Here is a 27,105-nt window from a genome sequence, read left to right on the forward strand (position 1 = left end):
CCTCTTCTGATCCAGCTCTCTGCTGCAGCCTGGGAAAGCAGTAGAAGACGGCCCAGGTCCTTGGGCCCCTGCACCCACATGGGAGACCCAGAAGAAGCTCCTGGCTCCTGGCTTCGATCAGCGCAGCTCCGGCCATTGCGGCCATCTTGGGAGTGAACCAGCAGCTGGAAGACCTCTCTCTCTCTCTCTCTCTCTCTCTGCCTCTCCTTCTCTCTCTGTGTAACTCTGACTTTCAAATAAATAAATAAATCTTAAAAAGGAAGAAAATGTGCATTGTGAAAAAAGTGTGTGCAGTGGGGGTTTTGGCAGCGTGGGGAGGCGGTGATTTGGGTGGTGGTTGGAAGTGGGCTTCGGGCAGCATGGGCGGGGCTGCGGGGTGGTGCAGGCCCACCTCGGCTCCTCCCTGCTAACTACCTCCTCGCCTGCCTCATCTTGAACATTCATTCTTCCTGCGTCAGCTGGCTCTGATTCTCTGAGAGCGATTTTACAGCTCCATCCAGGATGGGCAATTGGTAGTCAAGCAAATTCTATCCTGTCTCCCTTCCCTGCGTGAGGGGAGAGAAGTAACGAGTTTGCCTCCACATGCGATTCCTTCCAGCTTTCCTTTATCCCGTGTAAATTTATACTTCGTGACTTTTTTTTAACTGGTTATAACTTCTGCCTGAGTTAAATTTTTGTCGCATTTCTTTTTATCTGTAAGGAGTCATGATTCAATCTAATTTGAAAGTTATGACTTTTACAAACTTTTACTCTACTATTGTGCTTCTGTGACTCTCTTTCTCCCTACACATAAACCAAAATTTTTGTTTCCTTTTTTTTCACTTTTGCTACTCTGTAGGATTTCATGTAATATAAACTGTGGATTTTACTTTTCCATCCCTTCTAGTGATGGCTTCAGCTCCTTACTATCAAACAACACACAATGCACACACACACACACACACATGCACACAAGAGAGAAAACAAATGTAAAATTGTAAGACTTTTTCTGGAGCATGAGACCGAGCCCTACACAGAGCCTCAAATGCAGGTGCTGGGTGCATTCAGGTCCCAGTCTCCCAAGCCCCTCCCCTTAGCCTAAAGAGTCCTGGCTCTGCTCTTAGGGTTGCAAATTGACCACTCACTAATGAACTCACTGAACTGGGGGAAGGGTGCAGCCAGCCCTACCGGGTCCCTAATCATGGACCCATGAGGTCAATGATCTCTCACAGGGGTGACATCTTGATGCTCCACCTTGTCTCGAGGGGTTTCTTTTCCAGGAACTCTAGGCCCAGAGCAAAGGCAACTCCCGTCTGCACTGAGACCCCAGACTGACTGAAGCCCATTTTGCTGTCATCAAATTCCCCAAAGAATATGGCATCACTGACCAATGAAAGGAAAGCCATGAGCACCACTGGCCAATCAGGGACGAGGACACACACCGGACATTCGCGTCTACAAGGACCTTTCCCTCTAACCTTTGGGGACCCCAGGAATTAAGCCACAGCTGCCGTCTCCTGGTCTGCGCTCTGTGTGAACGCCTCCTTTCTTGCGCCATCCTGGTGTCAGTGATGGGCGTTCCATGCGTCAGGTGAGCAGGCCCAGGTTTAGGGGTGTTCTATCTCAAGCACACATCCAGCCAGCGTTGTCAAAAGACAAAATTACAAACGTTTCAGTTTAGATCTCAATGGGCTTTTATTTGCAGTTTTAGAACCGGGCAAAAATTCATCCCCATGAAACAGCATAGGTGATGCAGTGAGCAGAGGTTGTCTTCCCAGACAGAAGGGCTGGAGAGCGCAGAAGCCAAGAACGAAGAACTCATTGGCCACTTGAAGTTACTTGTGAGACAGCGACAGGGAGACAGACTAGCAAAAACTAACCGATTGGCCAGCATCAGGTGACTTCGTGTTACTCTTTTGTAAGGATTAAAACAGGCAGCTTCATCGTCAGGACGGTTGAAACTGGATTGTTTGGGAAATTTGGTTGTCCTGACATTCTCTCTCTCTCTCTCTCTCTCTCTCTCTCTCAAGGTCAGTAGCAGCTCTGTTTCTCTTTGTTCACGTGAAACTTCAGCATGAAGAACCCATCTGGGTTTCTAGTTTGCTGGATTGCAGGATCTTAGTCCAAAACAATGGGCGCCAGTGATTTTTGTTCAACAGTGTTAACACCAGACTGACAGATGGGACAAAGTCGAGGGCTGAGAAGCGTCCTCCTGGCCCACGCACCGTCACTCAGCTGCCACCCACGGGCTTGTTTGACTCAGTGGGGCAAGGACAGTCGTTCCAGCGAATGGCGGTGATGCGCTGTGCACCCCAGTCCCACCACACAGCAGACTTTCACCTCTCTGACACCGTGCATAAAGTTCACGCAAAGTACACAGCAGAGCTGTCTGTGAAAGGCAAAAGCGGTACAGCTGCAGGCCAGTGTTTCCCGAGCAGGACACAGGAGCCAGGGACCTTGCATATCTGGGACTGGCATGCTGGGTGTGGCATCTGCACGTATTATTCCACACAGAAGCCCCAGGTGATCCTCAGGAGGCTGAGTGCTGCCAACTCCACCCGAGGGCGCCAGGACTCTCACTTTCTCAGGTTCTCGCCAGAGTTGTATTCAACTTCCCAATTCTTCCCAGGGACAGACGGAGGAGAATTGACAGTAAATGGGACTTTCCTCTCTGCTGTGGCCCAGGAGTGCAGTGGAGGATGGCCCAGGTCCTCCTCCTCAACACCTTAATTTCCAAGCAAAGCATCACAAATTCAGAAACAGGAAAAACTGGGAATTTACCCTCTGCCTCTATCTCTCTACGGTTCAATGACATAGCATTCAGTGTACTACTTTTGGTAATTGGGAACTTAGTATCAAAATGTTTCTGACAGGTAATAGGGTTTGCTTGGCACAGCAAAGCAAAGAATGAAGGCTTATTTTTCATGTAAGTATATTTGTCTTTCATCGACAGTAAAAGGACAACAAAACTTTATGCCCTGAGCTGCGTCCATCTCAGTCTTGGCTGTGACTGAGTCGATGCTGTGGACTGACCCTGAATTTTCGTTCTGCCTCCCTTCCACAGCTAAACATCTATGAAGTCACTTCTCACACTCCCTGGCCGCTAGGCTCCCAGATACAGTTGAGGCTCCACAGGTCAAGGGCATCTGTATGAGAGTTAAACTTGGAGCTGAGCTGAGAGGGAAGAAAGACACTCGTTCCGCTGGTAGAGTCCGCAGCTGAGACATGGCAGAGAGCTAGAGCTGGAGCGGAGGCGGAGCAGCCAGGACTTGAACAAGTTCTCCAACGTGGGTTGCTAGCATTGCAGATGGCAGCTTAACACACTGCACCGAAACGCCAGCCCCGATTTCTAACATTTTTGCACCAAAATCACTTATTGCATTTTCCAGGAACTCTCTGAGTACCCTCGTAGCCCCATCCTGTGGTGTGGCTGTGAGAGTCATTTCCAGAAGCTACGTGGGATTTTCTTCTGTGAATCGTTTACCACGACTCTATTTCTAAAGATCCCTTTCCACTTGGATTTTGCTTCCTACAATTGAACCTCAACTGATTCAAGCCCCAGGAAAGAGGATGCCGTTTTGGCATAGCAAGGTGGGAAGACAGTGGGTAGCACAAACAAGCAGGTGTTGGGTTTTTTTTTTTTTTTTTTTTTTTTTTTTTGGCTGCCTTGATCCCTCATCCATAGCAGGGTGGGAAGCGGGGGTGAGTGTGAAGATTGGATGCACACTTTGGAGACGAGACCCCCGTTCATGCACCGTGACCCTGAGGGGAGAGGTGAGGGAGGGCTCTCCTCCAGCCTCAGTGGAAGGGCTTCCAGGTCACAACGTGGAGCCCTTGTCCAGTGTCCCCTGCGGTTTGGGAATGACATGGCTGGCTGTGTCAGGGGACTTCCGTGGGCAGAGACCGCAGATGCCTCCGCTGTGCAGGAGGGACAGTGAAGGGGCGGTGGCTGCACAGGGCCCACCGGGACTCTGGGAGTTGACTGGTGCGAGTGCAGTCGGGGGGCTCCTCGGAGCCCTGAAACTGGAGCATGCATTTGGGCAGCAGTTGTCACAGGTGTCACAGATGCTGTCCGATAAGGCTACCTGGAGGTGGCGGGGACTTCAGTGGAAGGAGACCAGAAGTCTACTGTCAGGTGCTTGGAGACCGTGGGCGGAGTCAGAGGCACTCAGCCAGGAGACAGATACAGCTGAGGCACCAAGGGGACTGCAGGTGGCAGGCGGAGGCGGGGCTGGGCACTGCCTGTCAAATGGAACCTTGCCTGTCAAAAGACCTTCAATGCTCTTCTCTCCTCTTCCTCCCCCTTTGCCATGCCTGCAGACCCACAATGCTGCAGCTGGAGGGTGCAAATGTCAACGGAAAGACAGGAAAGCCGATCTGTGCCCTGTCCCTCCGAAGGGCTGGAATCCAGAGGCTTGAGGGAGGAAGCCTTAATCAACAGCGCCCTCTTCCCCCCACTCTAATCACTACAGTGAGGCTCATCATCAGGGATCTGCTCCCCGTGAGTGGACACAGCCATCACCCGTTGGTCAGCAACCATAGCCCGTACAACACTGTGTGATCCAAACAGGGTTTGCCTCCCCAGCTCATACAAATATTTAAACGCCAAAACTATGTCAGTGGCACTGAGTGTGGAGGCTTAATCCAATTCTGGTGTCTAGAAACCGAGCGGTTCCATTCCCATGATCGGGTCACAGTACTTCACAAACAGAGACCTCATGGACAAGCATTCCCTGCCTCCCTCTGCTTTCTGGCCGGCCACGTGGTCATCTTTCTGCACACAGATCTGCCGTGACCACCCTCATCAGATGCCAGCCCAATAGGGTCACCTGACCTTAGACCGCGAGCCTCCAAAACCACGAGTTGAAATAAATCTTCCTTTCTAAGTAGGTCCTTGTGGGTATTTAATTACAGCAATGGAAGCTAATGCAACACCAAGAGTGAACTCTCCTGAAGATTATGGGCTCTGGGCAGTACTGATGGACATTATGCATGGGGACAAATAACCCCTGCTGGTGAGGGCTGCTGAACCTGTGTGGGGCAGGAGAGGTACAGGCACTCTCTACACTTTCTGCTCAATGTTGCTGCAAAGCCAAAACTGCTGGGGTGGGCATGGTGGCACAGCCGGTTAAGTCACCACTTGTGATGTGCTCATTCCATACTGGAGTGCCGGTTAGCGTCCTGGCTCCTCTGCTTCTCAGCCGGCTCCCTGCTAATGTGCCTGGGAGGCAGCTGACAATGGTTCAAATGCTTGGGCTCCTGCCACCCATGTGGGAGACCCAGATGGCGTTCTGGGCTCCTGGTTTCAGCCTGGTCCAGCCCTTGCTCTTATGGGCGTCTGGGGAATGAACTAGTAGATGGCAGATTTTACTATGTGTTGTGTTCACATACACTGTCCTGGTTTTCAAGTAGATGAAAATAAAGAAACATTTTTAAAAGCTAAAACTACTGTAAGAATAAGTTTATTTTTTTAATTACCAAGAGAATGATGGACTTTGATGTGGACTTCACCCACAGGCCGCAGAACCCCCAGCAGAGCGAGTCCGGGAGCAGCAGGAGACCAGGCATGAGGTCCTTTGAATCATCCCTGGGGAATCCTGGTCTCTCTGCAGAGTGCCCAGGGCAGTGGCCCTGGTCTCTGCCGCCGGCCCAGGGGCCTCCTCTCACCTGAGAGGGGCTGGGCCGGGAGCTCAGCACAGTTTAGGGAGGTTTTTATTTCCCAAGGAACAGAGCGTGGAATGCATCGTTGTGAGCAAGGAAGGGCCCCGGCTCCTGGCGGGGAGAGGGTGTGATTTCCAAGATTGCCAGGCGCAGAGGCCAGCTCAGGAGGCTGCCTGGCCTGCAGAGAGAGAGGGAGGTGACCGTCCGTGCCAGCCCCGGCTCCAGTTTGCCCTCTCCCTCGCTGCTCCCTGGGTTCCGGAGCAGCACAGCCTTCACCTGCCCCTCCCCAGCCCAGGTCTCCCCATCCTGAACCCAGCCCAGCCACTTCACACCGCTCCCAGCATCCCGGCCCCCGCCCGGTACTGTCCCAGGGGCTGGCCCTGCCTGCTCTCCAAAGACCTGCTGACAGCAGCGTGCAGAGAAGGCAGGCCTGATTCTGCGGACCCCAGGGATGGTCCCTCTCCACTGGCATCTGCAGCCAGTGCCTCTGTCCCCTGCCTCGTTTCCACCCACGCCTGCACCCAGCCCCCACTCACCTCTGCAGAGGAAGATCAATAGGACTGTGAACACCAGACCCTTGTTCAGGATGAAGCCACATGCCAGTACAGTGGCCGGCATCCACAGGCCTGCGAGGGCAAAGGCAACAGTGGGCTCTGTGAGTCTGACACTCCTGAATCCACGCAGGGGTCTCTGCTGAATACCCTGCTCCGAGGCCTGCCTGCGCCCTGCCTCCCCTCTGGGAGGGCGGCCTCACCGGGCTGTAGATAAGGCCTTGACCTTTCCCCTGACCCTCAACCTCTGCTCTCGGCCCCTCAGGAATCTAATGGGCCTCTGACATGCCCCTGCCCTGTGCCTCCCAACTCAGCTACCGCGTTACTCTGCACTGAGCCCCACTCTTCCCCCGAGGGTCTGGGGCCGGCCCTTCGTGTCACATTGCCCACAGCACAGAGGACATGACCACACAGCCCTCAAGGGCCCTGCAGCCCGAATGCCTCATCCCGCACTTTTTTTTTTTTTTTTTTGACAGGCAGAGTGGACAGTGAGAGAGAGAGACAGAGAGAAAGGTCTTCCTTTGCCGTTGGTTCACCCTCCAATGGCCGCCGCGGCCGGTGCGCTGCGGCCGGCGCACCGCGCTGATCCGAAGCCAGGAGCCAGGTACTTATCCTGGTCTCCCATGGGGTGCAGGGCCCAAGCACTTGGGCCATCCTCCACTGCACTCCCTGGCCACAGCAGAGAGCTGGCCTGGAAGAGGGACAACCAGGACAGAATCCGGCGCCCCGACCGGGACTAGAACCCGGGGTGCCGGCGCCGCAAGGTGGAGGATTAGCCTAGTGAGCCCGGCACTGGCCATGCCTCATCCCGCTTTGAACGTCTCAATCTCTCCCTCCCTGCAGCCGCCGCTGTGCAGCGTCCCCAACACCTGCCCCCACCTCCCCACCGTGGCCCACCATGCACCCCCTCACCTACACTTCATAACTCCCACCACCTTCAGTGTCTCTCACTCTTGGGAGCGTCCTCAGCTCTGGCTGTCTCTGTGCCACTTTGGCACTTGGAGCCATGCCACGGGCAGGACTCCCCTCGGTCCCCTTTCTCAACTCGTTGCTCAGATCCCATTGGGCTGCGTTTCCTGGGCCTGGTGCCTCCTCACCAGGGGCCCACAAGCCCTGTAGGACCTTAGCACCTTTCCTCTGGGGCCACTGGCTGGGAATCCTGCTGCCTTGACGCCGTAACATCCGGGGCTTGGCTGGGAGCTTTGGGATGGAGCTAGAAGCGAAGTTCATTCTGCCAGCTAGGGCTCAGTGGACAGTCCTCCACGGGGTCCAGCCTGGCTCTCTGGGGTCACAACTGAGGTGTGACCCTGGAGCCCCAGCTGGCTCCAAAGAGCTCCTCTGCTCTGCTCTGGCCTCCGAGCAGCAACCCTCATTCAGGGCCAACATATGGCAAACCCAGAAGACATTTTAGGGTTGGTGGAGTTTAGGAAGCCCTGTGTTCTGGAAGACACCAAAGGTCTTAGGGGTCTTTATGGTGTCCAATAGCGCTTCACCAAGGCGGGACCTGCACCCTGAGCTCCCCAGGCTGTTGACAACCCAGCTGACCTAATCTAGGCTGCAGAGGGACCACCAAGGCTTTCAGAACCACTTTTCTTCTTCAGCCTGGGAAGTTCTCTCCCAAGTTCACAGCCATGACACCATATTGTGTTTGGGGAAGAAAGGTTTACAGTTGTAGGTCAAGGACAGGAGTGTTCAACACCACCCAGTTCAACCTCCCTAGGAACAGTGTAGACAGGAAATGTCCAAGGTCACACAATGGACAGCAGCAAAGCCAGCCCCAGGGCCACGGTCTCCCGACCCCCATGCCTCTGTGTGTCCTTGGCATCTTGCTGGTATCAGCCTCAGAGCCTCCTCCAGGGCCCTGCCCGGTGAACCTGACCTAGTTTCTCAGCTCTCAGCGCACTGCAGTCAAGCTGGCCCACTCTCCGTGCCTACACCACACCCCCTGTCTGTTTCTGTACATCATGGAGCGTGTCCGCCAGGCTCAGCACCTCCCTCTTCCTGCCCTCTGCAACCCACTTCCTCTCCCCAAAATCCCTTCCTGCGCTGCTGACCGTGGAGTTGGGTGGACAGCATCCACTCCAAATGTCATTGCATTATGTAGGTGTCTTTCTGTAGTCAGCACTGTCATGATCTCCTCTACCTGGAGGAGGGAAGGAGAACAAAGGGGCGCCATGGTCCAGGCAGCAATGTCCTCGGTCCAGCCCAGAAAGAAGACTTCTCTATCTTAGCCTAACTCCGGAGACAGTCCCCAGCCGCCCGCTGGTCTCGGTGATCTCCGCAAGTGCTCTTTAGCAAAGATCAGATTCTTGTTTCTCTAGTGAGACGAGGACATCCCCAGGCAGAAACAACCTGTACTTGATGCCACTGCCCTGGCCACTTTAGCACAAGCTTTTCTCAACTACTGGACAGGAAGGAGAGATGCGAAGCTATCAAACACCACTGCATGTTATTTGTGGTATGATGAAATTAAGTTTATCCAGGGTTGAGCTTGATACGGTTCCTTTTTTTTTTTTTTTTTTTTTTTTTGACAGGCAGAGTGGACAGTGAGAGAGAGAGACAGAGAGAAAGGTCTTCCTTTGCTGTTGGTTCACCCTCCAATGGCCGCTGCGGCCGGTGCGCTGTGGCCGGTGCACCGCGCTGATCCGATGGCAGGAGCCAGGTGCTTCTCCTGGTCTCCCATGGGGTGCAGGGCCCAAGCACCTGGGTCATCCTCCACTGCACTCCCTGGCCACAGCAGAGAGCTGGCCTGGAAGAGGGGCAACCGGGACAGAATCCGGCACCCCGACCGGGACTAGAACCCGGTGTGCCGGCACCACAAGGCAGAGGATTAGCCCAGTGAGCCACGGCACGGGCCTTGATATGGTTCTTACTTAATAGCGTGGCTCAGTCATTCTCAATTATTTCTCTTGGTGTCCTCATTAAGACTCAAGTTAAAGACCTGCATGGAAAGGGAATGATGGATTCAGTGCAAGTAGACCTAAGCCATCAACTGGTGCCCGATGTGAGCCAACTGTGCCAAGTGGAAGATCAAGGTCCTTGATTTTTCTGAACCCAATAAACACAGAGGATCTCAAAATGCTGGAGCCATCAAATGTTCCCATGGGAAGCCCAACTGACAGGAGTGACTGGGGCCTGGGGAAGGATTAGGTACTTGCCCAAGGTCACCAAATATTTTCAGGATAGAGAAGCATCTAGAATCCAGAACCCTGGGCTTCCTGCAATATTCATCCCTCCTCTGTAGAGGGCTACATTTTAGTACTTCCACAGCGTACAGGCACTGAGACCAAATTCACCTGGCGTTCCTGAGCCTAGGGCCATGGAGCCAAGGGTGATGGAACTGAGAGCATAAATGACCCATCCTAGCCTGCTGCTTACTGGGCACTGCTGGGTGCTTCTCAGGTACTGGGAATGGTTTGATTCCATTACCCAGGTTGCCTACAGCATTGTCCCTTTGCTTGCCCCAGCCCTGTCCTGCGACTCGTGTATGCTGCTTACAACACGTCCAGGCTCACAGAAGTGCCCCACAGTCATGGTCATGGCCATGGGGGTCCCTCAAACTCACCATCCCCAGACGGGAAGGTTACTGTGCAGCTCGGGGCACAAGCGCGGGGCTCCATGCTCCCAGCGCGTCCCCCTGTGCGGGCAGCCAGCTTTTCAGCAGGAGGAGGGGGAACTGCCAGTGCCCGCACCAACGGGAAGCTCCTCAAGGTCAACACAAGGCCTTCACTGTGCTCTCCAATGTCCGTCCCTGGCCTACTATGTCGCAAATCCCTGGAGAAAGGAGACAGCATTCCACCTCCCGGCTGGGCCCATTTCACACAGCTGCACCTGGGACAATCAGGACAGATGGGCCTCTGTGTGAGCCCAGCTGCTCCCATCACCTGCTGAATGACTTAGGGCATGGCCTCACCTCTGGGGTCTTCCCACGTACAGGGGAGAGAGCAGCCAGGAGAGAGCAGCCCAGCTCCACTAGGCACTCAACGGGTCCCACTTGACCAGCTCCTCCAGCCGCTTCTCTGCCTCAGGGTGAGATGATTTTGGGCATCACCTCGTGTTACAGGTGAGAGAACAGGCATCCAGGGAGGAGCCAGACAGCAGAAGGCCCAGATGCCCTGACTGTGGGTCTAGAACTTTCCCCACCTCTCGGCCTCACCTCCCCAAGGCCAGGGGAAGTTCCAGACCATGAGAACACCGGCCCCTGGCGGGGGTCTCACCAGTGCTCACCTTGGCACTGCACTAGGCGAATCCGATGATACAGGACAACCACTTGTTGCGAGGAGAGGTAGATCACACACTGGTACAGCCCCACGTCCTGCCTCCGGAGATCTGTCATGGTGACCCTGAGGATGGCCTGGGTGGGGTAATCCTCCAGCAGGTACCTCCCAGCCTGGGCCCGGTTGTGATCCTCTTTCCTAGTCTCCGTGCGTACCAGGGTCTCCAGGGAGCCCCGGCTGCCCACCCGCTGCCAGGCCTTCAGGCTGGTGGCGTATTGCATGATGTTGTAAGGGCAGCTCACGGTCAGGTTGTCTCCTTCCACTAGACACTTCTGCTCCTCCTCCTGCTCCCCGCCTGCAGCTTGGGATCCTAGAATGAGGGGTAAAAACCCCTGACTGAGTCAGCGTCTTTCTTCTGCCACCCTCATCCCCAGGCACAGACCACACCGGACGCAAGATCACAGAGGAAGAGGAGAAGGGGCTCCACTGGGCATTCAGGAGGGACTGAGGATTCTGCAACTACTTTGCAATGGTTCAGCCAGTGTGAGTCTGTGTGAGTGTGCACGGGTATGTGCGTGTGTGTGTGTGTGTGTGTGTCCACGTGCACGGGAAAAAATGAAGCCAAATGTCACTCATGGTTGAGTGATTCTAGGCAAGGAGTTTATGGTGACTGTTCTTTCTACGTTTTGTACTTTGGAAAATTATCATAATGAAAATGTACAAAAGAGCACCAACAAACCAGTGTTGTGGTGCAGTGGGTTAAGCCACTGCCTGTGACACTGGCATCCCATAGGAGAGGCCGTTTCAAGTCCCAGCTGCTCCACTTCCTATCCAGCTCTCTGTTGTGGCCTGGGAAAGCAGCAGAAGATGGCCCAAGTCCTTGGGTCCCTGCACGTGCGTGGGAGACCTAGAGGAAGCTCCTGGCTCCTGGCTTCGGGCCAGCCCAGCCTCAGCCATTGCAGCCATTTGTGGAGTGAGGAGTGAAGATGGAAAATCTCTCCCTCCCTCCCCCTCCCCCTTCCAAATAAATAAACAAATCTTTTTTTAAAAGTTTAAAAAGAGCATCATCCATCACCATTTTCTATTCTATGGCTGCTCAGACAATGCCCCTTGCTGTCTGGCATCCAGTCTTTTACCAGAGTTCCTGGGGTCCCCAAAGTGACTGCTCTTCCTGCTCCTCTCCACCCATAGGCATCCCATTAGGCCCCAGAGGGAAGTCCCTTGAACCACTCCAACCTGCAATAATGACTTGTCCCTGGTGACCCAGGACACTGGGGATCACCTGCACCTGCTCACATCATCTGCACCATCGCCCGCCATCACTTTTATTAAGCATGCACTGTGTCCTAAACATTAACCAAGAGCTTTCCATCAGTCAGCTGCTGAATTCCTGGGGCACTCCTCTGAAGTAGGACCCACTTTCAAACGAACACTTAGGAATAGGCACTGTTCACAAAAGAGGAACGTGAGGCTCAGAGATGAGGGTCCCCTGTGCGGGGAGTGGCAGAGACAGATCTGCACCTGACTTGGGCTTCCACACCACTCCTCTGTGCCCTGCCAAGTGACTTTGCCTGCAGATTTGCCTCCCTGGGGCTCCTCATCCCTTTCTTGCTGTTTCCCTCTTCCTCTGCCCACAACAGAAGAGTCCTCTAAGGACGGACTTGGCCTTACACTTCATTGCACCTGTCCGGACAGCAGCACAGGGCCGGGGGCTGCTTGGTTGACTCCATGTGATTTTCTCAACTGCAAGACACACTAGACAAGAGGAAACTCCAGTTTCGGTGTCATCAGCCACTCCCTGCTACATCGGGGGACCAGTGCCACCGGTACCCATTCCCCACCTTCCTTTCCCCTCACTTGTCTCTAACACATACCCTGACCCCGGTCCAGTCTGTCCTGGAGAAATGAGAGAAGCCCTCCCTCCAGCTGTCTCCATCGGTCCCTCTCCCCAGCCTCCTCCCCACCTCTCCTTACCTGGGACACAGAGCAGCAGAAGCAGCAGCAGCCGCCGCCCCCAGAGCCCTGGCCCCTCCATCCCATCCCTCTCCCTGGATCCGCTGGCTGCCGGCTGGCCCAGAGGCTCCTCCCTTATGGAAGATGACGTCCATAGGGGCCGTCACTGCCTTCCCCTAGAGGCCTGGCCCTGCCTGCAATTGGGGAACCCTGAGGGAGCTGTGCCAAGACAGAACAGCTCAGGAGAAGCCGCAAGATGAAGAAAGGAGTGACCACGGCCTTTGTGATGGCTGCCTTCCTGTTGCTACTTCCTCTCGTGTGGTCGCAGTCCTGTTGGGAAACACTCAGCAGCTCCCTTTCCCCTCCGCTGCAAGTCCTGCCACTCCACTCACGTTCTCGGGTCACCACGACACCCTTGCCACCAGCCCTTCCCACAGCTCCTCCTGCCACCAGCCCTACCTGAAACAGCGCGGTGCAGCCACAGCTGCTCACCCCCACCCTCCCACCCCTGCCCAAGGCTCAGCTCCATTCTCCCTGGTGACCCAGCCCCTTCAATCTCACTCTATCCTGTAATCACTCAGGACACTGGCTGCACACACACACACCTGGGCTCTACTCCCAGAGGTTCTGATTGGTCAGGTTAGGGAGGGGCCCAGGAATCTGCATTTTAGTACGTACCCCAAGTGATCTGAGGCAGGTGATCCAAATAGACCAGACTTGCCAAAGCTTTTTTTTTTTTTAAGATATATGAAAGGCAGAGTTACACAGAGAGAGAGAGAACCTCCAACCACTGGTTCACTTTCCAAATGGCTGCAAAGGCCAGAGATAGGCTAGATCAAAGCCAGGAGCCAGGAGCTTCATCTGGGTCTCCCATGTGGGTGCAAGGACCCAAAGGCTTGGGCCATCTTCCTCTGCTTTCCCAGGTGCTTCAGCAAGGAGCCGGATCAGAAGAGGAGCAGCCAGGACTGAACCGGTGCCCATATGGGGTGTCGGCTCTGCAGGCAGCAGCTTGCCTGTTACACCACAGCACCGGCCCAGCCAAAACTCTTTGTGACACCTGCCTCAGGTGCTCTGCCTGTGTTCCAGGTGCAGACTTCCCCAAGGTGTCCAGTCCAGGCGTCAGCATGGAGATCACCCCTACAGGGGTAAAAGGGAGTGACTCCCATGGCTTGCAATCCTACTGTGTGCCAGGTGCTTCTCTTAGGTCGTCTCCTTGAATCCTGTCAGGGTTGGGAGACTTGCGAGGGATGTCTGTCCTGTCTTGGTTCTCACACACCAAGCACCTTTTCCACTGGGGACGTGCCCCTGTGCGTGGCTCTCCCGGGAATGCAGAGTTGTTTCCCTGAGCGTGGAGACAGAGACTCCTCCCACCCTTCTCCCTGGCAGTTCTGGGGCAGGCATGTGATCTGTCCTTAGCTTGGCCAAAAGCATGATTCTGTCCGGGGTTCGGATCCCAGGATGTGATCTAAGATGCAGGGCCAGTTGGAAATGACCTGAGGCACAGCGTGGTAGCAGGTGACTGGTGGCTTCCCACGTCCAGGGTAGTGGCATCAATGGTGGCACTGCCAGACTGTCCCCGGCTGCCCATTCCCTCTTGAGTTCTGCCCACTCCCCACACTAGACCTGCAGCCTCACCGACTCTGAGCGTCCCTGACATCCTTGTACACTTCCTCGGCTGCTTAGGATTGCCAGAGTTGGACCTGTCCTTGGCATCAAGAATCATGACAGGTAACGGTGAGGAGGTATGATGCCCGCAGAGGCAAGGAGGATTAAAAGACCTGGGAGATCAGACCATCACTGCAGGGGTGCTGTACCGGTCAGCTTTTCATGACCGCAATGCAGCACCGAAGGCAAGCTCCGTAGGAAGGAAGGAGGTGCATTTTGCTCCATGGTTCTGGAGACTCACAGACCAAGATTGGGCAGTCCCTTTGGCTTGGTTTTCTAGTGAGGCTGATGGATGGTGCAATGGTAGAGTGTGTGCAGAAAAACTATCACAGGTAAGCTAAGAAGCCGAGAGAGCAACTGGGCCCAAATCAAGCTTATACAACCAGCTCTCTCCCAAGAATTACCAGCACGGTCCTAAGGACCTCCCACACGGCCCACCTGCTCAACACCATACGTAACTGCCGTAAGTTCCCACCCACTAAGAACCATCAAAGTGTGAGTTGAGGGTTTAAACACCTGCATGGGTTCAGGGGCCAAATCCTGTTCAAGCCGTAGCAGATTCAGAGCTGGGATTCAAAGCCAGAGAGGGTCCAACCCAAAGGAGTGTGTAATGAACCACACAGCACTCTTGGATGAACCAAGGTCCCAGCCAGAAGCAGGTGGCTCGCTGAACTCAAGAGTGTCTGCTGAAGGTGTGGGCAGAGACTGGGGAAACCAACAAGGGATGCCTGAGGCTGGCCACGGAGGTGAGTCACTGGGCAGAGGTGTTGCCTGATCTTGGAGACCACAGCTGTTTGGGGGGTGGGTTGGGTGGCCTGAAGGAGCCCTCAAAGAGGAAGGCAGCTCCTGGATTGCATATAAAGTTTCAAGCAGTTTTGATATTTGGACTTCAATACCGCGAATCTAGGGTTAAATTAAGCACGTGCACTGTAACGCGTGCAGTTTGTTGTTCCAGGATGTAGATGTGAATGGCTGGTGTCTGGGAGGGAGGACAGAAACAAGGCAGAGCGACAAAGAGAGAGCTGTGCCCCTGATTCAGCGGATCTGGAGGGGCCCTGGGGCCCAGGCTCTTGTTTTACGTTCTAGGGGAATGTGACACAGGGGGCCCAAGGCCGGCAGTCTGAGAAGCGCTGTGGTGACCCCGCCGGTCCCAGCCCCGCCGGCTCAGAGGGCAAACCCTGCCCCTGTGTGGCCACCTCTGGGCTGCCAGCTTCTGGGTGGAGTGCTTCTGCAGAGACTACGGTCCAGTCTGAGCACCAGGACAAGGAGGAACTAGGCTCAGGGAGAGGATATAGTGCCTGAGCACCCCAGGGTGTTTGTTTCACAAGTGTTGAGGGAAATCAAGCCGATTACGGGGCCTTCAGCAAGTTCATGGGAGAGGGAATTAAAAGATAAGCCTGGCCCAGCCCCCATCATTGCAGACATTTGAGGAATGAGCCAGCGATGAGTGCTCTCTCTCTCTGTATCTCTCTCTGTGTGTCTTCCTACATCTCTAAAGAGATAATTTTTAAAGGCAAGTGTATTTGGGTGAAAAAAAAAAAAACTCTGTGAAGTCCACTTACAATTTTGTCATGATACACATTTTCCACAAACTCTTGGGGTACCCTGGTATCTGTTTTCCTCCAGCTAAGTGGATTGCATGTGGTAAAGGCGCTTTGCTCCTGGGGAGTCTAGGGTGGAGCTGGCCTCGGCTGCACTGGAGTGGAAGGCACCCCCCCAACCCCAATCTCCCACCTGCAGGCCCCTTCCCTTTTACAGCCCCAGCAGTAAACAGGAAAATCCTCCTCTCAGTCTGTTGGAGACAGGAGAGACTGGATACCAGAAAACGAGAGGGCATGGGAGGCAGCGGAAGACGAGGGGTGGGCAGACTCCGAGCAGGGAACCAAGGGACCCAGGAGAGCTCCTGGGGCAGCCCGCAGAGCCCAGCTGGCGGGATCTTGCCCCCCACCCTAGCCACTCCTGCCCCTCCTGAGACAATGAAGCGATGCGCTGAGATCAGACAGGGCCCCAGTGGCTCCGTGTGCACAGCTGTGGGCCTTGCAATAAGGGAGCCTTTACGGCCTCACTCTGGTCACTCAGCCTCTGCCTCTGTGGCTGCTTCCAGGTACAGAGAGAAAAGGCAGGCAGGCACGCTCGCACTCGGCAAGTCTGTGGCTCTGCTTCGAGCCCCTCCCGAGACCCCCACCTCGCCTTCCCAGCGCGGTCCCAGGTTTCTGGGTTTCTCTGTCCCAACTGAGCAGATCCTTTGGCAGCATCCTGCCCTCTCCTGGTGTTTATCGCCCCTGCCCGGGAGTGCTGGAGCGGCCGCCCACAAAGGGAAAACCAGGTGATGGCTTCCAGAGCAAGGAGGGCCCAAGGCCAGGCTGAGTCCCTGAATGGTTCTGTAGTCAGCTGGTCTACCTGGTCTGGCCCAGGAGAAGGGCAAGTGGCAAAGAGATCAGCTGCAGAGCGCCAGCAAACCGAGATGTCCTGGACTCCGCCTTCACGTCACGTGCACCCTGAGCCGCTGGAGGGGCCAGGGCGGACGGCTTCTCTTCTGGGGGCTGAAGCCCCACCCGGGGTGATGGCAGGGGTGGGGAGGCGGGATCCTGAGCCTTAGAAGTCACCTGTGACTAAGACTCATTCCAGGTCATTAAGCCTCGCTTTTTCCCTCTTCTTCTGAAGGTCAGAGGTCACGCATTTATTTATTTTAAAGATTTACTTATTTATTTGAAAGTCAGAGTTACACAGAGAGAGGAGAGGCAGAGAGAGAGAGAGAGAGAGAGAGAGATCTTCCATCTACTGATTCATTGCCCAGATGGCTACAACAGCCAGGGCTGGGTCAGGTCGAAGCCAGGAGTCAGGAGCTTCTTCTGGGTCTCCCTTGTGGGTGGCAGGGGCCCAAGCACTTGGGCCATCCTCCACCACTTTCCAAGGCTGCTAGCAGGGAGCTGGATTAAGTGGAGCAACCGGGACTCGAACCAGCATCCACATGGGATGCCGGTGTCCCAGGAAGCAGCTTTCCTGCCACACCGTGGAGCCAGCCCCATCCATTCATTTATTGTTGCTTTATTTTTTAAAGTTTTATGTTTATTTATTTTTATTTATTTGAAAGGCAGAGAGAGGGAATGAGAGAAAGATCTTCCATCCAATGGTTCACTCCCCAAATGCCCACAACAGCTAGAACTGGGCAAGGCTAAAGCCCAGACCCAGGAACCCAATCCACATCTCCTACACGGGTGGCAGGGACCCAAGTACTTGAGCCTTCACCTGCCACCTCCCAGGGTGTGCATGAGCAGGAAGCTGGATTGGAAGTAGAACTGGGACTGGAACCCAGGCCCTCTGCTATGGTACGTGGGCAGCCCAAGCAGCCAGAGGTCCACACCCAGAGGTCATTCTTGTGGGTTCACGGCTCTAGGGTGAAAATGACCTATGGGTGACAGCTAACAGGACAGTGAAGACCAGGCTCTTGCTCAGGAGTCCACAGACCACGGAGACGACAATGCCGAACACAGGGATCCTGGGGAGAGAGGAGACTGGGTGATGGCCGGCAGGGGTGTGGCCGCAGCGGAGAGCTATGGACTCCCTCTGCACCCCAACCTCATGGAATCCCTCTGCACCCCAACCTCATCCCCTGAGGGCCTCTCACAACTTCCTCCTAGCGTCTGCCTCTGTGCTATGCAGGTTATCCCATTGCCCGAAACTATGAGTTAGAAAGATATTTAGTTGAGCTCGGGGTCCATGAGGCCTTGGCCTGGTTAGCCCCAGCTTCCTTCTCTGTGATGAGCAGGTAGGAAGCCTGTCTGTTCTCAGGACTCTGGCCTACTTCCCATCATTGTCACTTCTCGTTTTAGCCTCAGATTCCCCATCTATAAACCAAGAAGACTCCAGCCCTGATTGGATCCCGGCATGATTTTTTTTTTTTTTTTTTAGCAAGATGATTCTAAAAGTCCCATGCAACCACCGATGCATATCATTAAAAAAGAGAGATACAAATAACAGGAGCCTGGGCTATCCCAGCTGCAGGCAGCTGGGGATAAGAACACAATGTATGCCACTAAGATGCAAGGACAAATGGAGAAACAGGTAGTGAGAGAAGAACAGAACACCGACACCCGGCTAATGCGGTGTGAGTTAGCCTGGAAGGACGAACTAGCAAGGAGGGATGTGACGCACAGGGGCAAATTGCCCCTCTGTGCGGAATCCACACCCCAGCCTCAGCCCTGTCCTTGTGTCCCCAGGGCTGCCTGGTCAAGTTCAGCCACTGGAGACACTGATGCGGGCCAAGGAGCCAGGGGCAGGGAACAGAGCAGGGAAGACAGCGTTGCTCCCGCCCTGGGCGGTCAGTCGCAGCAGCACTGCCCACGGTGCCAGCCTCCGCCCTGGCTCTGCCAGCTGCAGGAAGGCTCCCCCACTCTGGGCTCCATTAACTCCACTGCTTCTCCCCAGCCTGTGCTCCGCCTCAGGTGTGGCTCCCAGGCCAGGACCACTTCCAGCTAGCCACCATCTGCGCCTCTCTCTCTCTCTCTCTCTCTCTCTCTCTCTCTCTCTCTCTCGGCTGCACACGGGCCAGCAGACTCCCAGAGTACCTGGAAATGCCTATGTCCCCAGATGTAAATTCTCCAGCTCCCGCCGCCAGGAGAGGAGCAGCACTGGGTGTGAGCCCTGGGGCCACAGAGCCCCCTTGGGGCTTCCTTCCCAGCACAGCCCGGTGATGGCTTTGCCTGCCATCACTTCCTAAAACTCGTTAATGACAGGGGAAGCAGTTCATGTTTATTTTAAAAGGAATATTTTTAAAATACTAAACTCAGGTTGGTAAGCTGCTACGGATCTTTTACCTATTTATTATCAGTTACCCTGCCGATTGTTCCTGGTTGGCTGGTTGGCAGACCATTTGCATGTGCTGTAGGTAAACAGAATGCCATCGATGTTCGAAGTTCTCTTAAGAGAATTTCATTTGAATAAACTATTTAAAAAATAAAAGCCGTATCATTGTCTAAGACTAGGTGAATGGTTATGTACGCCACAGCTTTTCCAATTGATAGAAAAGTATGCACTCATTGCAATTATAATGAAGACTGGATAGCAAGAACAAAGAATAATTTCGGTGGGGAAAGTAGTGACATGCGTGTAATTAGAATTACTGCTGTGTTAAAGGAAGTGTAGACATGAATCAAGACTAGAAGATAATATGGAGAAAAAAGACACGTTAGATTAGCGGGAATATGGAAGAGTTATCTCGCTCTCTGTGTTAATTCAATATTTAATGATAAACACATTCGCAGTCAATCGACATTCAATAAGAGCTGCAGAGGGCCGTGCATACCAAGTTAGCGGCTCTGACGGCGCAATGAGATTTTGCAACACACTCTGAGGGGGCTCCGGAGCTCCCGGCCTGCCACGGCTGCTGAGGGCGGCTGTACTCCAGGGGCTCCTCCAGCCTCTCTAGTGCATGCACAGGGTCCCACTTGCCCAGAGCCACATTGTCTGCCTGGTTGGCCCCAGGATCCAAGTCCCCCTCACCCACAGAGCTTGTCCCACTACACCATCAGGCCCTGGCTGGCTGAGTGTACCGCAATTCGGCACAGGCGCCATCTCACTCGCCTTACTCCTCTGGTGTGCAAGGCCACGAAGACAGTGAACTGGGGGAACAGCAGCCTCCCTGGGAGTCACCCCCTCCTCTCTCTGTCACCACTTCCTTCTGGGAATTCCCACACAGCCGGAAGTGACTCAAGTCTGCTCCTGCCCCACCCTTCCCATCCCTCACTGCCCATATCCTTTTAACCCAAGGACTGGGGTACAAAGGGCTCCATGCTCCAACCCGGCGCCTAGAGGCCTGGAAACCATACCTGGTGACATGTGTCACATTTGTAAGGTGGACTCCAGTCCTAGGAGTGGAGACAACAGCAGTTGACCTAGGTGGAGTTTGGGTCAAGGTTCTGGGCCTGCTGTGCCGTGTGCTCAAGACCTTGGGAGTGGTAGGAGTGAAGATGGGAATTGGAGTCGGGCTCTGTGGAGGATGCTTGTTCGAGGTAGGCATAACTGATTGACCTGCAAGAAGGCACATTTAATGGATGGATAGGTAGATGATGATAGATACAGATACAGAAATACGATGGATCCATGGGAGACCCAGAGGAAGCTCCTAGTTCCTGGCTTCAGCCTGGCCCAACTCTGGCTGTTGCAGCCATTTGGGGAGTGAACCAGTGGATGGAAGATTCTCTCTCTCTCTCTCTCTCTCTCTCTCTCTCCCCCCCCCCCTCCCTGCCTCTCCCTCTCCCTCTCCTCTGTTACTCTGCCTTTAAAATAAATAAAATATTGATAAAAGATAAATACAATGAATGGGTGGATGGATGGATGGGTAAGCGGATGGATGGATGGATAGATGGATAGGTGGGTGGGTAGATGGATGGATGGATGGATGGATAGGTGGGGGGTGGATGGACAGATGGACAGATTGATAACCAGTAGGGTAAATGGAGCTATGAAGAGAAATGAACATGTCCATTCAAGATGCAAGATTTTCTTTTGCTAAAATCCAAGAAATAGTATGGGGTCAAAGACAGTAAGAAGTAAAGAAAAAAAAAAAAGGATGAGCAGGACAGAGTAGAAGTAGGGAGGAAGAAAGAGAGGGAAAGGAAAAGAAAAAAGAATTTTCAGGCATTTGCATTGTTGGAAACCATTGCCTGCCATCTTCACCAAATGATGTGCACCCCCATCTCCAAGAATGCTCCCTCATTACTCTGCATTGACCATGAACTCTGTCTTCCATTCACCTGCGCCTGGGACACTCTGTGGTACAAGTTATCTTTCATTCATACATCACATACATAACTTGTCCTCCTTAGGCTTCAAATTCCTTCGGTGTTAGAAATGTACCCTGTCTCCCTTTCCTCTGTCTTTCTTAATTCATCAAATCAACACCTGCTGAGAATCTAATGTATGCCAGACATTGGATTAGGAACTGGCAATACAAAGCCCAACAGGGCTCAGGCCCTCCCCCTGAAGCGTTTAGAGCTGAAATGGGGAGACTGAGAAGCGCTGGAGGTTTGCTCCCCAAATGGGAGCCATGAACCAGCAGCACCAGCGTCCCCTGGGAGCGGATTCCATGATAGACCCCCGAGTCGGGCTCTGCATTGAAAAAAAAGATCCTGGGCTGGTCTGTGGCCCCGGGAAGATGGGAGAAGCCCTGCTCCGGACGCACCGGGAGCGCCACCAGGAGGCTTCTGAAGTGACTGCTAACAAGACCTGAAGATTGGGCCTCAAGTGTCCCAAGTCTACCAGTCGCCTTCCCCTAAACCCCTGCCTCCCATGGCCATAGCCCCAAACAGTCTCTGCTCCCTAAGGGGGATCCCAGGCTCAGCAGCCCCCAGCTCAGCACTGGGGGACCTGCCACACGCAGCCTCTGGGAGAAGACACACTGCTAGGAGCCCTGAGTCGCAGCTCAGCTCTCCCACCGCCACCGCCCCAGCCTCCCCTGGCTGCCTGTCCCCACCCAGGCCCAGGTCACTCACCCTGAGTCACCAGCAGGCGCACAGGATGGAACAGAACAACGGGGTCCTTGGGGGGATGGTAGATGACACAGCGATACAGCCCTGAGTCCGCCACCTGAAGCTGCGTCATCCGGACGCTCAACATGGCCTCATCCGGGTCGTCTTCCAATTCGTACCGCCCCACCCGCACCGTGCTGGGCTTCCCCGAAGGCCTGTCCGTGACCACCAGGGTCAGGGGCTCCTGTCCAGGCTCCAGCCTCTGCCATGCCTTCTGGCTACTGGCATACTTCCAGATGTTGAAAGGGCAGCTCACGGTCAAGTTCTGCCCCGCTTCCAGGACGTACTTTTCCTCGTTGTCTTCAGGTGCTGCTCCCAGTTCTGTGTGCAGAAAAGAGAGGTGCACTCTGGGAGAAAGGTGGCCTCTCTTTGGGAAACACAAGGGTGCAGGAGCTGCCTGTTTAAGCTGGCACGAGGCCCCAGGCCTGTCCACCCTGAAGCAGGGTGTTTTTGTTGTTGTTTTCACTCCAAGAGCCAAACGGCTTCTGCTCCATAAAAATCAGATTTCATAACTGATCATTTCTACAGGTAGAAATGGCCTGACCTGAGGCAGAACACAGGACATTATGCTAAGGCCCTGAGTGGCTGGAACATGACAGAAGGGCAAGATGAGAGAGGGGGACGGACAGGGTAAGAGCTGGCTGCAAAGGCATGCTCCTGGCAGGCAAGCTAAGGAACAGCACCTAAGCCGGGGCATAGGGATCAGCTCATGAGATGCTGGTTTTTTGTTTTTTGTTTTTTTTTTGTTTTTTTTGTTTTTTTGACAGGCAGAGTGGACAGTGAGAGAGAAAGACAGGGAGAAAGGTCTTCCTTTGCTGTTGGTTCACCCTCCAATGGTCGCCGCGGCCGGCGCGCTGCGGCTGGCGCACCGCGCTGATCCGATGGCAGGAGCCAGGAGCCAGGTGCTTTTCCTGGTCTCCCATGGGGTGCAGGGCCCAAGCACTTGGGCCATCCTCCACTGCACTCCCTGGCCACAGCAGAGGGCTGGCCTGGAAGAGGGGCAACCGGGACAGAATCCGGCGCCCCAACCGGGACTAGAACCCGGTGTGCCGGCGCCGCTAGGCGGAGGATTAGCCTAGTGAGCCGCGGCGCCGGCGAGATGCTATTTTTCCACTGCGTGGTAAGAGGCTGTCTGAGCAGGTGGAGGATCCGAGGCCGGGCTGGGGGCAGTGCTGGAGAGAGCTGGCCATGTTATCTGAGTCATGGACTCAGCTGTGCTCTCAAACCACTTCCCTTGAACTTCCCACTGCCCTGAGCCCAGAAACTGCCCCTCCGATTTCAAAGCCAAGGACTCACACTTGTGTTCCTCAGCTGGGGGCGATTTTTGTCCCCCTGGGGACAGTAGGCAATGTCTAGAACTCTTTGGGGTTGTTATAACTGGAGGCTGGGGTGGCTCGAGGCCAGGGGTGCCACTCAGCATCCTTTTAAGGCAAGGTACAGGTCTCACCCCAAATGCCAACAGGACCAAGTGTGAGAACCCTGGGTTATAGGACAGCAGCTTCCATCACACCCTGGGAGGTTGAACCGGGCTGACCACCCAGCACTGGGGATGACCCTCTGGCCTGGGACACAGGGGCCTGGCTCGTGGGAGGCCACACAGCATGGAGGTGAGAAGATCCAGGCCTGTGTGTTCAGCCGGACACACAGGGCTCCATGATTTAGAACATAGCTCAGGTACTCAGGCCTGGGTACCTTCCTCCATGGGACACCTGACAACAGGCTGGACGGTAACGCTGGGTCAGACTGAACCACTACAGGCTACTGCTACAGATGACTCCTGCTGCTGCCGCTAATGCTACTGCTGTCATTAGTATCACTGTGGTTATTAATACTACTGCTGTTACTGATGCTGCTGTCATTAATACTACTGCTGCTATTTATATTACAACTGTCATTAATACCACTGCTGGTACTACTCCTGCCGTTAATACTTCTCTTATCATTAACACTACCCTTGTCATTAGTACTACTGCTTCATAAATACTGTTGCTGTTACTAATATGGATGTGGCTGCACTCGGGGTAATCTTTGGATGGTTGATTCAGGAGTGCCCTATGAAAATGCCCGAGTTGCCTCTTTGGTGGTGCCCATGCCTGCCCACCAGGACATGCCAACAGCTCCGGCAGCCTCAGCCCACCTCAGCCTGATGCTGGCAAGACCCAACCCCAGGGCGCCTGAAGATTTTCAAGGCAAACCCAGACTTGAAGGCCACTTCTTCTGGGACTTCTGTTTCTCTCTCTTTCTTTAAGATTGATTTATTTCTTTGAAAGGCAGAGCTACAGAGAGAGGGAGACACAGCGAGATCTTCCATCTATTGGTTCACTTCCCAAATGGCCACAACCTCCAGGGGTTCCAGGACGGGGTTCCAGGCCTCTGGCTTTGGCCTAACCTAGCCCTGGCCATTACAGCCATTGGGGGAGTGAACCAATAAATGGAAGAGCTCTCTGTCTCTCCCTCTCTCTGTAATTCTGCCTTTCAAAGGAAGAAGAAGGAAAGAGAGAAAGAGAGAGAGAGAGAGAGAGAAAGAAAGAGAGAGAGAGATAAAAGAAAGAAAGAAAGAAAGAAAGAAAGAAAGAAGGAAGGAAGGAAGGAAGGAAGGAAGGAAGGAAGGAAAGAAAGAAAGAAAGAAAGAAAGAAAGAAAGAAAGAAAGAAAGAAAGAAAGAAAGAAAGAAAGAAAGAAAGAAAGAAAGAAAGAAAAGTAAAAGCAAAGCAGGGGACGCACTGGTGCCTGAGGACCTGACTCCCATCTGCCTGGGTTTCGTCCCCGCTCCAAGGAGCCCTGAAGCAGGGCTGACGGGCGGTCTCTGCGAGGGGCGGCCCGTGCCCTGCAGAAGCAGGGGATCCCGGGAGAACCCCCTCCCTGCGTCCGCGCCTTCCCAGGACCAGCCTTGTTTTCCATTCGCCTTAGGTTCCCGTGCATAAGATCAGGAGGAGGCGCGACTCAGGCCCCACTATGGCAGGCATAGTGCAGGTGGGCGCTGTCGCATCACAAGAGGAAAAGGCCCAGCCATGCGGGACCCTCCTCCAGGCCTCAGCCACAGGCCTCCACCCACCGAATGTGACGGAGGCCTAGGGCCTTGACCTCTGCGACAGTGGGTGCCAGGCCTCTTCTGCTCCTGTCTGGGTCCTCAGCAGCCCCCTCCCTCTCCCCCCTCCTTCTCCCTCTCCCTTTTCCCCTCCCCCTCCCCCTCCCCTCCCTCTACCTCTCCCTTTCTCTCTCTGCTTTTAAGAAAATAAAACTTCTGGCTGGCGCCGCGGCTCAACAGGCTAATCCTCCACCTTGCAGCACCAGCACACGGGGTTCTAGTCCCAGTCGGGGCGCCGGATTCTGTCCCGGTTGCCCCTCTTCCAGGCCAGCTCTCTGCTGTGGCCAGGGAGTGCAGTGGAGGATGGCCCAAGTCCTTGAGCCCTGCACCCCATGGGAGACCAGGAGAAGCACCTGGCTCCTGCCATCAGATCAGCGCGGTGTGCCGGCCGCAGCGTGCCAGCCACAGCGGCCATTGGAGGGTGAACCAACGGCAAAGGAAGACCTTTCTCCCTATCTCTCTCTCTCACTGTCCACTCTACCTGTCAAAAAAAAAAAAGTAAAAAGAAAATAAAACTTCTTTAGAAAACAGACTTAGAGTCACAGACAGAGGCCTGCCAGGGTCTCCTCCCAGAGGCCTCCCCCGCTCACACCTCTTCCTCGCCTTACCTGAGACAAGGAGTGTCCACAGCAGCACCCAGAGCCCGGCCGTCCTCATCCCCGTGCGCACCAGCTCCCAAGGCCGCCTCGGGCTCCGGGACGGCTGCAGTGAGCCGCCCCAACCTCAAGGCTCCGGGAAGTTGCACAACAGGACATGAGGCCATTCCTGGGAGGCACCAGGCTCCAGGTTCTGTAACCCCACCGCCGCCCTGGCTCTACACGCTTGGTTACGCATCTCTGAACCCAGTTTCCTCTTCTCTGGGGATCTTTCCAACTTCCCAAAACTTCAGAGCAAATAACTGCCGCGAATTCTGACCCTTGTGCTGGACTGTGTCCTGGGCGGCAGCCCCACCCGCACCCTCTCCCTCAGTGTGCTGGCTGCTGACGTCTGCCTTCCCCAGCTTCCTCTTCCTGTGACCCCCTCCCATGGGACAGCGCGCTAGCCCCACTGCCCCTGCTCCCAGTGGACTGCACATAGGACTGCACCGGTTTGAGTCCCGGCTGCTCTTCTTCTGATCCAGCTCTCTGCTGTGGCCTGGGAAAGAAGTAGAAGATGGTCCAAGTCTTTGGGCCCCTGCACCTTCATGGGAGAACCGGAAGAAGCTCCTGGCTTCGGATCAGTGCAGCTCTGGCCATTGCAGCCATTTGGGGAGTGAACCAGCAGACAGAAAATCTTTCTCTCTGCCTCTCCCCCTCCCTGTCTGTAATTCTACCTCTCATATAAATAAATAAATAAATAAAATATTTTCTTAAAAAAATTCCTTTGAGCCACTACTGCTTGTCAACATCCTACCCGGTGTGGCAACCATCGGTGAGCAGCACCGCGCCCCACCACCGATTGCGCCACTTTGTGCCATTTGGTCCCCTGGAGCACGCTGCCTGGCTTCCACCCTGTACCGGTCCTGGGTGGGTACGTGCCCCATCAGAAGGAAGAGCCTCAGTCTGGGCCACGAGCCCGTGTGTCTCGAGAGCCTGCCAGGGAGGCACACGGGCGAAGCCCACCCTGCTTTGGAGTGAGGTGTGACGCTCCTGACACCTTTTTCCCATGGAGCTGCCATGTGCTGACTGTTCCTCCCACTGCCCAGGCTACTGAGCTAGGGTGAGCTCCAGAGGCCATAGAACAATGCCAAGCAAAAGGTAACGAAATGGTGCCTGGCAGGGTGTGGCAGAGGGGACATAGTTAAGTGTCACCATTCACACGGGAGTGTCAGTGGTCGGTATGGGGGTGTGAGTCAGACCTCAGCCCCTGGGGTGACCCTGCATGGGCAGCCACGCCCCATACACAAGTGGCCATCTCTGTAGCCCTGGGTGCTGCCTTCCCCATTCCCCACCCTCATGGAATTGTGACTAATCCCCAGCACCACACAGCTGAGACTCTGACGGTCAAATACAATCGCCCTCAGCACTTGGTCCCTGTCACCAAGGACAGCAGAGGACGTCAAACAGCCCTGAGATAGACACTGCATGGTGCTGCAGCCCCCGGGCCTGGAGAAAACCCTTTAAAACATCGCCAGAAGTGGAGAGGGCGGGGACTGGCATTGTGGTGTAGCAGATCAAGCTGTCTGTGACACTGGCGAGCTGCACTGGAGCGCCCATTCGAGTCCTGGCTGCTCCACTTCCGATCCAGCTCCCTGCTATGGCCTGGGAAAGCAGTGGCCCAAGCATTTGGGCCCCTGCACCCACGTGGGAGACCCAGAAGAAGCTCCTGGCTCCTGGCTTCAGATCAGCCCAGCTCTGGCCGTTGCAGCCAACTGGGGAGTGAACCAGCAGATGGAAGACCTCCCTCTTTCTCTCTCTCTCGCTCTAACTCTGCTTTTCAAGTAAATAAATCTTTTTAAAAAATAAATAAATACATTTTAACTTA

General features: G+C 54.6%; 2 protein-coding genes across 2 annotated transcripts; both read right to left on the bottom strand.

Moving 5' to 3' along the window:
* Positions 1-5,425: 5,425 nt before the first annotated feature.
* LOC108175404 (triggering receptor expressed on myeloid cells 3) lies at positions 5,426-12,570 on the bottom strand. Its single transcript, XM_017345118.3, has 4 exons — positions 12,383-12,570; positions 10,419-10,778; positions 6,177-6,266; positions 5,426-5,818 (listed from the first exon to the last, which is right to left on the bottom strand). The coding sequence occupies exons 1-4, from the start codon at positions 12,441-12,443 to the stop codon at positions 5,802-5,804; spliced, it is 528 nt and encodes a 175-aa protein (XP_017200607.1). The 5' UTR covers positions 12,444-12,570; the 3' UTR covers positions 5,426-5,801.
* A 4,503-nt stretch (positions 12,571-17,073) lies between these two features.
* On the bottom strand, positions 17,074-25,532 carry LOC100349504 (triggering receptor expressed on myeloid cells 1). Its single transcript, XM_002714672.5, has 4 exons — positions 25,251-25,532; positions 21,520-21,876; positions 19,855-20,056; positions 17,074-17,525 (listed from the first exon to the last, which is right to left on the bottom strand). The coding sequence occupies exons 1-4, from the start codon at positions 25,297-25,299 to the stop codon at positions 17,420-17,422; spliced, it is 714 nt and encodes a 237-aa protein (XP_002714718.2). The 5' UTR covers positions 25,300-25,532; the 3' UTR covers positions 17,074-17,419.
* Between the last annotated feature and the right edge of the window lie 1,573 nt (positions 25,533-27,105).

This window comes from Oryctolagus cuniculus, chromosome 8, assembly GCF_964237555.1.
Source record: "Oryctolagus cuniculus chromosome 8, mOryCun1.1, whole genome shotgun sequence".
Lineage (NCBI taxonomy): Eukaryota > Metazoa > Chordata > Mammalia > Lagomorpha > Leporidae > Oryctolagus > Oryctolagus cuniculus.